At 35.8% G+C, this 13,961-nt stretch overlaps 1 protein-coding gene across 1 annotated transcript in view; it reads left to right on the top strand.

Annotated features, from left to right (window-relative positions):
* The window catches only part of LOC102841922 (39S ribosomal protein L1, mitochondrial-like), a 136,116-nt gene that overhangs the window by 57,928 nt on the left and 64,227 nt on the right, over positions 1-13,961 (top strand). The window contains exons 4-6 of the mRNA XM_006872902.1: positions 6,476-6,559; positions 7,591-7,662; positions 13,275-13,386. Of these exons, the coding sequence (XP_006872964.1) occupies positions 6,476-6,559; positions 7,591-7,662; positions 13,275-13,386 (268 nt within the window). The remainder of the gene's footprint in view (positions 1-6,475; positions 6,560-7,590; positions 7,663-13,274; positions 13,387-13,961) is intronic.

The raw sequence follows: 13,961 nt of genomic DNA, 5'->3' as shown, positions 1-13,961 counted from the left end.
TATCTCATTGTTGTTTTGATTTGCATCTCTCTAAATGCTAGTGATCGTGAACATTTCTTCATATGTTTTTTGGCTGCCCGGATCTCCTACTTGATTAAGTGTCTATTCATGTCCTGTGCCCATTTTTTAATTGGATTATTTGCCCTTTTCTTATATAGGTGTTGTAGGTTCCTATATATTTTGGAAATGAGTCCCTTGTCTGATGTGTCGTTGCAAAAGGTTTTTTCCCATTCTGTGGGTTCCCTTTTTACTCTTTTGATGAAGTCTTTTGATGCACATACGTTTTAAATTTTTAGTATGCCCCATTCATCTATTTTGTGTGTTTTTGTTTGTGTAATTTTCAAAATGTTTGGTAGTCTGTGTATGCCCTGTATTAGAGCTCTCACATTTTCCCCTATTTTTTCATTGATGACCTTTGTAATTCTGGGATTCACATTTAGGTCTTTAATCCTTGCTGAGTTGGTTTTTGTATAAGGCATGAGGTAAAGGTCTTATTTCAGTCTTGCATATCGCTTTCCAATTCTGCCAGCACCATCTGTTGAAGAGACCATGTCCTCCCCATGCAGTATACTTAGGTACTTTGTCGAAAATCAGTTGGCTGTATTTGGATGGGTTACTTTCTGGATTCTCAATTCTGTTCATTGATCAATGTATCTTTAATTATACCAGTACAAGGCTGTTTTGACCACTGCAGCCGTGTAGTAAATTTTGAAGTCGGGGAGTGGGAGGTTTCCAACCTTATTCTTCTTCTTAAGCAGTGCTTTGCTTATCCTGGGTCTCTTTCCTCTCCACATAAAGTTTGTAATTATTTTTTCATGTCTTTGAAGAATGTCAGTGGAATCTGGATTGGGATTGCATTATATGTGTAAATTGCTTTGGGCAATATTGACATTTTCACAATGTTAAGTCTTCCTTTCCAGGAGCATGGTATATTCTTCCATTTTTGTAGGTCTCTTTGGGTTTCTTGTAGCAGTATTTTGTAGTTTTCTTTGTATAGGTCCTTTATTTCTTTGGTTACATTTATTTGTAGACATTTCACCCTTTGGGTGGCTATTGTAAATGGTATTGTTTTCCTAATATCCTTTTCGGCCCTGTTATTATTGGTATAGGGGAATCCAGCTGATTTTTGTATGTTGGTCTTATACATTGACACTTTGCTGAATCCTCCAATGAGGTCTTGTAACTTGTTTTAACTGAATCTTTAGGGTTTTCTATATATAGGATCATATAGTCTGCAAATAGAGTTTAACTTCCTCTTTGTCAATTCAGATGCCCTTGATTTCCCTGTTTTGCCATATAGCTCTGGTTAAGACTTTGAACACAATATTGAATAGGAGTGTTGACAAAGGGTATCCTTGTCTGGTTCCTGTTCGCAGAGGCAAGGCTTTCAGTTTCTGTCCATTGAGAGCAATGTAGGCTGTTTTAATTTTTGTATATATACTCTTGATTATGTTGAGGAATTTCCTTTCAATTCCTACTTTGTTGACTTTTTTTTTTAATCAGGAATGTATGTTTGATTTTGTCAAATACCTTTTCTGCATCTATCGATATGATCATGTGGTTCTTTTCTTTTTTCTTATTTATATGGTGGATAACGTTTATTGTTTTTCTAATGTTGAACCATTCTTGCATCCCTGATATGAATCCCACTTGATCATGATGTATTATCTTTTTGATGTGTTGCTGGATTCTGTTGGCTAGGATTTTGTTGAGAATTTTTGCATGTATGTTCATGATGGATATTGGTCTATAATTTTCTTTCATAGTGACTTCCTTCCCTAGTTTTGGTATGAGGGTTATGCTTGCTTCATAAAAAGTATTAGGAAGTTTTCCATCCTCCTCTATATTCTGGAATAATTTGAGAATTGGTGACAGCTCTTCTCTGAATGTTTGGTAGAACTCACCAATGAAGCCATCTGGACCTGGATTTCTTTGGTTGGGAGTTTTTTGATGACCTGATCAATTTCTTCTGTTGATATGGGGTCTGTTCAAGGCTTCTACTTCACTCTGTGTGAGTTTAGGTAGGTCATGTTTTCCTAAAAATGTATTCATCTCTTCTAAGTTTTTTAATTTGTTGGAGTACAGCTCTTCATAGTATTCTGTTATTATCTTTTTGGCTTCCTTTGATTCTGTTGTAACATTGCTCAAGTGGTTTCTAATGTGTACTATTTGTGTCTTCTCCCTCTTTTCTTTTGTTAGGTTTGCCAGATTTATTAATCCTTTCAAAGAACCAACTTCTTGTCCTGTTGATTCTTTACATAATTTTTTATTTTCCATCTCATTTATTTCTGCTCTGATCTTTTTTTATTTCTTTTCTCTTGTTCACGGTAGGTTCTCTCTGTTGGTCTGTTTCTCATTGCTGGAGATGTTGTGTTAATGTGTTAATTTTGATTCTTTCTTCTTTTTGGATGTGCGCATTTATCTCAATAAATTGTCCTCTTAGCACTACTCTCACCATGTCCCAAAGATTTTGTATGTTGTGCTTTCATTCTCTTTTTTTTCTAGGAACTTTCTGAATTCACATTTAATTTCTTCTATTATTCAGTCGCTCTTCAGCAGGGTGTTATTCAGTGTCCATGTATTAAACTTTATTTCCTTCATCTTCTTATTGTTTTTTTCTAACTTTATGGACATGTGGTCTGAAAAGATGCTGTGTAGTATTCTGTAGTGCCCTTCTTTATCTCTTATGGTGGTTTTTGCCTTAAAGTTATAATCAGAGATTAGTATTGACACTCATGCTTGTTTTTTATTGCAGTTAGCTTGGTATATTTTTTTCCATCCTTTAACTTTTAGTCTGTTTTTGTCTTTGTGTGTAAGGTGTGTCTCTTGCAGGCAGAAGGGTCTTGTTTTCTTATCCATTCAGCCACTTTCTGTCTCTTCACTGGTGCATTTAATCCAATGACATTCAGTGTAATTATTGATAGCTATGGATTAATTGCTGTCATTATGTTAATTTTTTGTGATGCTGTTTGTTCCTTCTTCTGCATGTCTTCTTGTGTTGCGTTCATGTTTTTTTTGTGTGTGTGTGCTGTTTCTTGTCACTTTCTACTTAGTTTTAATGTTTCCTTGTTCTGCTTGGGTATTCATTTTCATACTAAGTTGTGAAGTAGTAATTTTCTTTGGGGTTATCCTATAGTCTGTTAAGTTTTTCCTGTGTTTAAGACAATCTATTGTATCCTGCCATCTACTCGACCTCCTCACCACCTGGATCTCTGTTCCTATATTTTCTTCTTTGACATTGTTAATATTTTGATTTTTGGTTGGCCTCACAGGTCCTCTGAATTCATTGCTGTAATTTTGTTCCATTCTGAACTCTGCTATCTATAGACCGAGTTCCAGGTGATGTTGCCACATCTGTCAGTCTGTGGTTGTTGTCTATTCTTGCTGATTTTCATTCCAAAGAGCTCACTTTAGGATATTTTGAAGTGCTGGATTGGCTTTAACAAAATCTCTTAGCTTCTGTTCATCCTGGAATGTTTGGATTGCACTGTCATATTTGATTGACAGTTTTTCTGGATAGACAATTCTTGGTTGGCAGGTTGGGTTGTTTTTTTTTTTCTCTTAGGGTTTTATATATGTCTCCCATTGCCTTCTTGCTTGTGTGGTTTCTGCTGAGAAGTCAGAGCTTAATCTGATTTGCTTGCTTTTGTAGGTAACTCTTCTCTTTACCCTGGCTGCTTTTAGGATTCTCTCCTTGTCTTTGATTTAGGAGTTTGGTTATGATATGTCTCGGTGATTTTCTTTTGGGGTCTGTCCTTCCTGGGATTCTTTCAGCTTCTAGAATGTTTATCTTCTCATCCTTCAAGATGTTAGGAAAATTTTCTTCCAGAAGGTTTTCAACTATCTCTTCTGTGGATTTCTGTCATTCTTCCTGTTCTGGAATGCCAATAATTCTTAAGTTATTCCTTTTCATGTTATCCAGCATGAGTCTTAAACTCTCTTCAGATTTTTTAATCCTTTTTTCTGCTTGCTTTTCTATCTTAACAGTATTGAGAGATTTGTCTTCCAGTTCACTGCTTCTGCCTTCCATCTCTTCCATTCTGTTCCTCTGCCCTTTCAGTGTATTGTCCATTTCTAATATTTTATTATTAATCATGTGGACTTCTTTTTGCAGGGTTTGGATTGTTTCCAATGCTGTATCTGTCTTGTTTGATTGCTCCTGTAGCACTTTCCTGACTTCTTCCTTATTTTCATTCACCTCTTTTCAGAGCATTTGAATTTGTTTCCATAATATTCTTCTGAATTCCTTCTCAGGTAGATCCAGAGCTTTTCTTCTACTGGCATGTCTGTCTGCTTCCAGCTCATTTGTCTCAGTTATTTTTTCTGTTTTTTGACAAGTGTTGATATCTTTAATTGTGTTTTCTTGGATATTTTCAATAGGTATGTGAGTTTTAAATGCTTAAATGGATGTATCTTGCTTTGTTTTTAAGCTTGTTGAGCATCTCTTGGTGGATATGATCTGGAGATAGGCTTCCCTTTTCATGTGTAATGCCTTGCAGCTGGTTTTGGCTCTTGTCCAGATGGTTGGGTACTACAGGGTATGCTTGTAGCTTGGCTATGTGGGTACAGTTGCTGTCTCTTCTTGGGTAAGGTAGAGGGAAAAAGCTCCCACCCTCGGGAGAGAGTGAGGCCAATAGGACCAAAGACAGAAAAAATATAAAAGCAGAGACAGAAACCACCAATCAAAAACAAAAGTAAAATTGTGATTGACACCCACTGGGCGTTGCTGTGCCTAGGTGAAGTTTGGGTCTGGTTTCCAGGTCAAAACGTCATAAGAAGCAGGCTGTGCGTTTGCTCTGTGTGCCGTTGGAAAACTGTGTGTGCAATGCAGGACCCTTTGGGGGTTGTGCTCTTGTCCATCTGAAAGCATCTGGGTTGTGCAGTGAGGAGAGGTACGTGAAAAATGAAACGTGAAAGATGAAAAATCGGTGACACCTCTCTGTTCAGACGCTCTGCCATGCGGCTTCTAGTGCCTCTGCTTGTTTGTGGACCCGACCTACAGCCTGAGGACTTCTTGCTGCCGACTGTTGCTGCTGGTTCGATTCAGAAATCACTCTATTTTGTTTCCACAGGCAGATTTCTTCTCAGTGGGCACAGGAAAATGGCATCCGGAACTTTAAACAAGATCCAAAGCTCCATGGTTTTTCTGTGGACCACGCTTTCTCAGATTTTTTTTTTTTTTTTTTTTGGTGTTTTGGTGGTTTTCACTACCTGTCTCTGCTTTCCCCACCCCCAAACCAGAAATTAATTAGATGCATTTTTAAATTGAATTCAGGTAGCTAGCATTTTTTAGAAGTTTTGTCATGTGATAATCATTTATGCTAGGTGCTGGGAGCTATGGATATGTAAAAACATCTTTAAGCCAAGTGTCTTGGGAATATTGAGATATTGAGATGAAAAGAAAGATGGAGATTTTCATTATGGTTTCTTACAGAAGAAATAGAATATCTTGTGCTTTATCGTTTCACCTTTTTTTTTTTTTTTTAATTTTTTCCCAAACTTTTATCTGGGATTTTGGTAAATGTTTATAGAGCAAATTCATGAAAATTTATACGCATTTTACTTTGTGACAGTGATTGCAGTCCCTACAGCACTCTTCCTGTTTCCTATTTCCATTTGTCCTTTTGTTGTTAAGTGCTGTCAAGTCAGTTCTAACCCATAATGACTCTATATGAAGTTTCTGAGAAGCAGCTAGTGTGCGTGAACTGCCCATCCTACAGTTCAAACTGATTTTGCAGTCCAGCGTATTAACCCACAGTGCCACTCCAGGATGCCAAGGTCCTGGGTAGAGTGGTAGAAAATGGGCAACAAAACTCAAAATTATTTTAAAAAACAAAAAAGACCAGTCTTAACTGATTAGAAAGAGACTGGAGGACTATGACTCTCAACCACCCTTCAGGTCTAGAACAGAACTTACCCGCATGGCCCAGTTCTCAGCCAAGCACTAAATAGGTATATAGAGGGGATAACAACAGTAGTAAGGTATGCACACCATGGAATGTCCCACCATTCAAGATTAAACGGACAACATTTACCTAAGGACAAAGTTGAAAAGGGTTGGGAAGGAAGGTGGAATGGAAATAAGAACCACAGAGAGAAAGTGGGACAATTGCTGTTGCATGGAGGGGATTGTAGTCACTAAGATGAAACAGAGTGTATAGGATTTGTTGAATGTAAAACCAGTGAAGTGAGAAAACCTTTACTCAATCCATAGTAAAATGTTTCGAAACAATTGAAGTCAGTGAGTTATTTTGAAATAATAGGAGGACATATGGTAGAATTACACCCTAAAAGTAAAAGATTTCAGTTTGTTTTTATTTTCAATTTTTTTTTATTGTGGTGATGTACAACAAAACATTTGCTAATTCAACAATTTTTATATGTATAATGCAATATCAGTTCTCATTTTATAAAATAAGTGAGCTAGAGAAAAGGTAAACTTTTCACAATTATAATTCTCCTTATGTGTATTTAGAAAAAAGTGGAGCCATTTGCCAGTGTCCTTCGTTTTCCATACCCATTCACTTCAGAAATCAATAAAGTTGCTGTATTCACTGGGGTAAGTAACCTTTGTCACTTTTTATATTCTCCTTCTCTCTCTTTTTTAAACCTATTACATTAATTATTGATTAGGATAATTGAGTAAATAGAACTAAGGAAAAATCTTAGCTAAGCTGTTTGTCATTAGCTGCAAGAAACCGAGGACTATAGAACATATCCTACTTTCTCCTCCTTCATTTCATACTCTCTCTTTTCCTCAAACAACAACAATAATAGGATTGTTTTAAAACAGTGGAACTGAGTCCTGTGAAGGCAACGAAGACACAATTTAAAAAATGTCTATTCTAGGAAGTCAAGTCTTTTGAGAACTATCAGTGATTTGTTTAAAGGTATCAATTTGTTTTGTAAAAAGGCTTATTTTTTTCCCCATCTGAGGCTTACACTGAGTCCTCACTTTCAAAGAAGAGATTCTTAACTTTTTCCCCAGAAAAGTATGGAGTGTCACTGTTTCAAAGCCACAAAACTTTAGTGATTACAGGGTGTTAGATTTTCACAATAAAATTAAATGGCATAAATGAAACATTGAGAAAGGAATAATTAATACTGTTTATACTGTGTGAATTTTTCAGATACTTTTTTCTAAATTTTGGTTTCAACATTTCTTGTTAAATTACTTTTTTTTCCCTTTCCTTATTAAATTATCCCCCCACCCTTTTTTTTTTTTTTTTTTTAGTTAGAGACATTTGCTAGAATGTCTTTAGTTTCACAAAACTAATTATGTTTTAGTCAATTACTTTGGGAAGTTGATATATTGCTAAAGTACTGGAGACTTTCTTGGTGGTTCCTAATACTGCATTTTATAGTTCTCCATATGTCAGTTAGGAAACACTCTCATCACTTTACAAGCTAAAGGTCCTTGTTAATATCTTTAATTCATTTAATTGTAAATTGAATGCTCTTTAAACTAAAAATAAAATCCTACAGTTTTCATTTGGAACTGTGATAATATTTTTTTTATAAAATACGTCAAAGCAGGCTGAGTTTTTTTTAACATTAAAGATGAATTTTTAAACTATTGTGTTTTGGTAGAATGCATCAGAGACCAAAATAGCAGAAGAAAATGGAGCTGCGTTTGCAGGAGGAACTAATCTGATACAGCAAGTACAGTATTATTTTTATGTTAACTATTTATAGAAATTGTTCTGTAATTTTCACCATCCACTGATTTCTTACATGTAGAACATAACCATTATGCCCATGTCTTTTGATAGAATATTTAGGAGAGCTTAATATAACAGAATATTTTCCTAATCTTTTGGTCTTCAAATCAAAGTAGGAAAAAGCTATCCAGACAATATGATACTAAGTATGCTTGATTTACATTGAGTTTGTTTTTCCTTGCTGCTTGCTTTGGGTTTATGATAATTTTGTGGATATATTGTAAAGTGCAACATGACTGTGATTTTGAATGGGAAATTTAAATTGGAACCTCAAACACATGATATCTTTTGTGTTTCAGTGGTCAAATATTTGTTCGCTCTTTTTAGAGTGAAAAGTGTGATTCCTTGACCTCTGTAATATAGTACTTTTGGTTGTGTGATGCTGTAGGATAAACACTGGACTGCTAACCATAATGTTGGCCTTTCAAACCCACTAGTCACTCCTTAGAAACCTATACAGGGTCACTGTGAATCAGAACCAACTCCTGGCACTTAACAACAACCTTAACAACAATAGCAACAATAGTCAGATCAAAGTGGCACCGGCACAGCATGGTATTGACAAATGATTATACAATCTGCTTTTAGAAAATAGCACATCTTGTGGTTCCTGCTAGAAAACAAAGAGCTCTTTTCCTTCCTTAAAGGGGTGGGAGGAAAGAGGAGTGTCTGGTGAATTTTGAGAGTTATTTCTGAATTATAAAAGATTTTCTCCAAAATCTTTAACATTCTCCAAAAGCTCCTCTTCTAACTGTAATCTTTTTGATAATAGACTATAGATAGATACATAAATACATAGCTATACATGCATATATGTATTAAAACTCAAATCCATTGCCATGGAATCGATTCTGTTTCATAACTACCCTATATAGGGGTTCCAATAGTGTAAATCTTTACAGGAACAGACAGCCTTGTCTTTCTCTCACAGAAGTGACTTGTGGATTTGAACCACTAACCTTATGGTTAGCAGCCTATTCCCTAACTACAGTGTCACCAAGAGTTACCAAGAAACATCTGGTGGGTTTGAACTGCCGACCTTGCAGTTATCAGTCTAATGGTTGTCCTACAATATACATACATGCACAGATACATATATACATGTATGTATGTTTGTATATATATGCACACACAGACAAAATGCACCCTGGTGATGCTGCAGGGATTAAACACTTAGCTGTTATCTGAAAGTTAACTGTTTGAACCCACCAGCTGCTCTGAAGGAGCAAAATATGATAGTCTGCTTCCATAAAATTTATAGCCTTGACATCTCTATGTGGACATAGGGTTATTATGAGTCGGAATTAACTTGGCAAATGGTTTGGTTTGCTTTATGTATACTGTACAAAAAGGCTTCACAAAGCTCATGGAAATATGGAATTAGGAGATAATAGAAATTTTTATGAACGTTTTGAAGCCTCCTCGTATTTGAAACAGATAAAAAGAAGTGACTTGAAATTTTACCTTTTATCTCATAGCTATCACCTCATTTGGGGAAGTTTTATCTGGGATAGCCTTTGGGATGCCCAAAAGTTCTTTTCTTGTTGTTGTTGTTAGGTGCCATCTGGTTGGTACCTACCCATAGCGACCTTATGCACAGCTAAATGAAACACTGCCTGATCCTGGGCCATATTTTTTTTATCCCAGTGGTATTCTTTATTTGGCAGGTAGTCTGAACTTTTAAGGACAATTCCTAGGATGATTAAATTTTTTTTTTTTTTTTCTAAGCAGAGTTTCAGATTTTAACCCACCTGGCTCAGAGGAGCTAACTTCTCCAGATTCTGAGCCCCGAGTACAGGGCAGTACAGGCTTATATGGGGTCAGAATTAGGGAGGGGTTAGGTTGCGGACCTGTTTGAAGATAGGAGGGAAACCAGAAGATTGGTCCCACTCAGTAACCTGATTAACATTCTAGCTTGACTCCTGGAGAGGATTGTTCTTGCTCAGAAACTTGATTAACATTCTTGCTTGACTCCTGGGAGGAGAAGGCAGTGAATGTTTTTACCTTTTCCTGTTCAAGAGAAGGGGAGAAAAAAGTAGGAGTGGAGAGAGCCTGGAAGACTACATGACAAGTAAATCTGTTTCTAGAGCTCCATAGTGAATAAGGAATTTATGGGAAACAGAAGGGTGAATACAAAGTCTGCTTCAGTCAGAAGTTAATAAGATTCCCTTAATATTTTTGACACACACAAGACTGGAATTAGTCCTTGGTGGGAGATGCAGATGGGAAAAGTAAGTGAAGGAGAGAGCTGCTGTTTAAATGTGTTGCTTTGGACTTCATGTTTAACAAGACAATGAGGGTCTGGGATTCATAGCTATTACCCCATAGTATGGAATATAGGCTCTCCTGAATAAAGGAGGAAGTGCTCAGTCAGGAGGGAGAGACCTGCTCAAGTTCAGATCTGGGTAAAGGGTCAAATCCCAATGGGACAGATAAGCCACGGACTCTTAGCCAATAGTCAGGCCAAGTTCTGAATTCAAAGGGAATCGACAAGAATTGGTGATTCAAATGGTGGTGAATCCTAAGTGGGATGATTGATTTTTGGGGAACAGAATTAGTGGAAAGTAGAAAGAAACTATGTTTTATATAGATTAATTTTAATTTCTAGAAATTATAAAAAATTTATGAAAAATAGATAATACTACAAGTGTCTGGAAATTTGAGAAGAAAGCTGAGTCTCTAGGGTCAGGGAACTAGCCATTCGTATTAAATTTGTATACTGTCTTTAATTTTTCCTTACCAAGAGTACCTTGTAGAATCTCATATAGTAACAATGGAATTTAAATACAAGGGGCTTCTGAAAGTTCATGGAAGAATTCTGTTTTTTAACTGTACTTCTGAAATGCTAAACAAAAAGTTACCTCTTGAGAAAACAATGATAAAGGAGCAGAAAATATTATGCAACATTAAGATCAGTAAGTGAAATGTATTTGAAAAAATAATGCAAGTAATAGAGCCAAGTAGATTTAAAATTATCTAGTTAAAGGAAATATTACAGGTCCCTTCTCTGTAGGGACCCCAGTTGTTGTTGTTAAGTCCCATTAAGTCGGTTCTGACTCAGTGCGACCTTTCTGAGGAGTGGCTGCTGAGTTTGAACCACCAGCCTTGCGGTTCAAACTAACCTTGCAGTCCAGTACTTATCCTCCAGCACCACACCAGGACTCCAGTGGTAATCTGTTATTATAGGGAAAATGCTATCTATGTAAGAAATTAGTATAGTATATTGCTGCACATTACCTTGTAGTGTTTTTAAAAGTAAATTCATGTTTATTTTTAGAATATAGTCAGATTAAATTCATTAAAATCATTAAAATTTTGTAAGTAATAACTTGGCTGCAAATTTTCTTTATGCATACTTGCATGGGTTAGTTTAAATGCTATTTTGCATAACTCTTTAAAAGATAAGTATCAGATACATTTACTGAGCTTTTAGTCATTTCTTATGTAAGACCTTTGTTAATTATTTGCTAAATTTGTTTTATTTTATTTTGAAATATCATAGATATGCTGGGTTGCAGCGGATTTTAGGATAATTTTAAGTTGTCACTAAGCACATGGTTTCCATCCACAGTTTGTATTATTCCAGTATGAGTTTAGTCATCTTAAGGGTAACAACTAAAGCATAACATTCAAAATAGAATTTTAAGTTTAATTTAAAAGAACTAATCATAGAGTCTTAGGGTAAAAATGCCATAAATACTTCTTTACCATTTCAAATTTGCTTCTTCTTTTGTGTTTCCAGGGATGAGAGCCCTGGTTCTAGAACAACATTTCTGTGTTTATATCCCAATTCTGCCTTTTATGAGTGTACTGACTTACTCATCCTCCTTGAGCCCTCACTACCTTATCTGGAATATGTTGTCAATATTAGGACCTGCCTCAAATGGTTACTGTGAATTATACCATCTAAAATATTTTGCAGAATATGTTGAGCTTTTGAAAAGTGCTCATTTGATCTTAGTTTCCCTGGTGTGGCAACATAAGATAGATACGCACTTGACCTGAAGTTTGATTTGAACCGCAAGGTCAGTGGTTCAAACTCACCAGCAGTTCCTCGGAAACCCTATACAGGGTCACTGTGAGTCAGAATCAACTGGATGGCACTTAACAACAACAACAACATTTTTATTAAGGGGAAGATAATATTATTCAAGGAGTTCTGGTGTGGTACTCTAGGATAAGCACTGGACTGCAAGGTCATTTGAATTGCAAGATCGGCAGTTCAAACTTACCAGCTGCTCCTCAGAAACCCTATACAGGGTCACTATGAGTCAGAAGACAACTCGATGGCACTTAACAACAACAATATTACTCAAAGGAACCGTGGTAGTGTATTGGATTGCAATTTGGGCTGCTAACTGAAAGGTCAGCAATTTGTATCTGTTGGTGGTTCCACAGAAGAAAGATGAGATTTTTCTGCTCCTGTAAAGATTTGTAGCCTCGGAAACCCTATATAGGGTCGCCATGAGTCAGAACCAACTCGGTGACATACAACCACCACCACCAATATTATTCAGGATATAAAGAATTTATAAAACGAAATGATAGTAGATAGAACTCTGAATTGTTGCATAATTTTGGCATGATTGGTTTTTGTGTGTTTTTATTTTGTAACCCCAAACCAAGACTTTGAATGGCATTTTGTAAGATTCCATACAAAAGTAATTACTGATAAATAATTTGTTGCCCAAGCAATATCATTCTAAACAGTTGCTTCATTTTATAATTAACAAAAATTTTAAATTGAGTATATTATTGTAGTGCAACAATTAACTTGGGTGATTGTTTGAATTAATAAAAGATTTCTGTATTGAATGTTATTCGCTTTACTTTTAGAGTAGAAATGTTGTGTGCTGTCGAGTCAGTTGCTACTTCAAGCTACTCTATACAGGTTTCTAAGAACAGCTGTGTGTTTTTGACTTGTGATTACCAGTCCAGTGTTTATCCTACAGTGCCACACCAGGGTTCCGAGTAGAAATAGGGTCTGGATAATAAACTATAAGTGAACGTGGCTTTGATCCACTCCTTTTTTATTTTTCATTATTGGCAACAAAGGAAATTCTGGTTTCAGTTCTTTGTAAAAATAATTATAGATCCCGTTCTCTTGATGCTCTAAATTTAGAAATAGAGTTGCTAATGAATTTGGCAGCCAGTCGGTGTTAATTTTACATAAGATCTATTGCAAAATTTCAATTTGTTCCTTCAGTTTGTGATGAATGTGAATTAAACTCTGTGAGCTATATAAATATCAACACTATATTCTAGTTTATAGCCCTTCCCTCTACGATAATGGCATGAAAAATTAAATGTATTCAGTGTTTTCTTTAAAAAATGAATGTGCCTATTTTAAAAGAAAACATCAGGAAATGTTTTACTTTTGATGGTTTTCACAATTGGTATGTGTATTCATATGATCCTGATACTTGAAGATGAGAATTGTGCTTGCTATCTGAATTATTAGGGAAATGACTAGATTATAATTCAGTTTTTTTATTTACAGACGGATAAGGCTTTTCACATTATCTGAGGATATCTTTTTTTCCTGATTTTCAGATTTTGGCTGATGAGCTTCATGCAGACTTTTATGTAGCTGTTCCAGAAATAATGCCTGAGCTTAATCCACTAAAGAAGAAACTGAAAAAAAGATTTCCAAAACTTGCTCGAAGTAAGAGAATTATTTATTTTATTATTATTTCAATGTGCTGTCAAATTTTCTTCCCAGCTTTATTCAGGCAGCAAACAAAATTACAATTATTATGTAGAATAAATAGATGATATGGAGCTTTTCCATCATCTCTTTCTGCAGATGTAGTCAATTTGATTTCTATTTATTCCGTCTGGTGAGGTCCATGTGTATAGTTGTCTTTTATGCTGTCTAAAGAAGGTATTTGAAATGAACAAATCATTGATTTTGCAGAACTCTATCATGCGTTCTGCAGCATCATTTCTGTCACCAAGGCCTTATTTTCCAATTACTGATCTGTCCTCTTTGCTCCCAACTTTTGCATTTCAGTCACCAGTAATGATCAATACATCTTGACTGCATGTTTGGTCAGTTTCAGATGAAGAAGTTGGTAGAATTCTTCATTTTCATCCTCACTGGTTTTAGTGGTTGGTGTATAAATTTGAATAATAGTGGTATTAACTGGTCTTCCCTGTTGTTGTTGTTGTTAGGTGCCATCGAGTCGGTACTGACCCATAGCGACCTTATGCACAGCAGAATGAAACACTGCCCAATCC

This window comes from Chrysochloris asiatica, unplaced genomic scaffold, assembly GCF_000296735.1.
Source record: "Chrysochloris asiatica unplaced genomic scaffold, ChrAsi1.0 scaffold00214, whole genome shotgun sequence".
In the NCBI taxonomy this organism is placed as follows: Eukaryota; Metazoa; Chordata; class Mammalia; order Afrosoricida; family Chrysochloridae; genus Chrysochloris; species Chrysochloris asiatica.
This window is presented reverse-complemented; position numbering and strand designations above follow the sequence as displayed.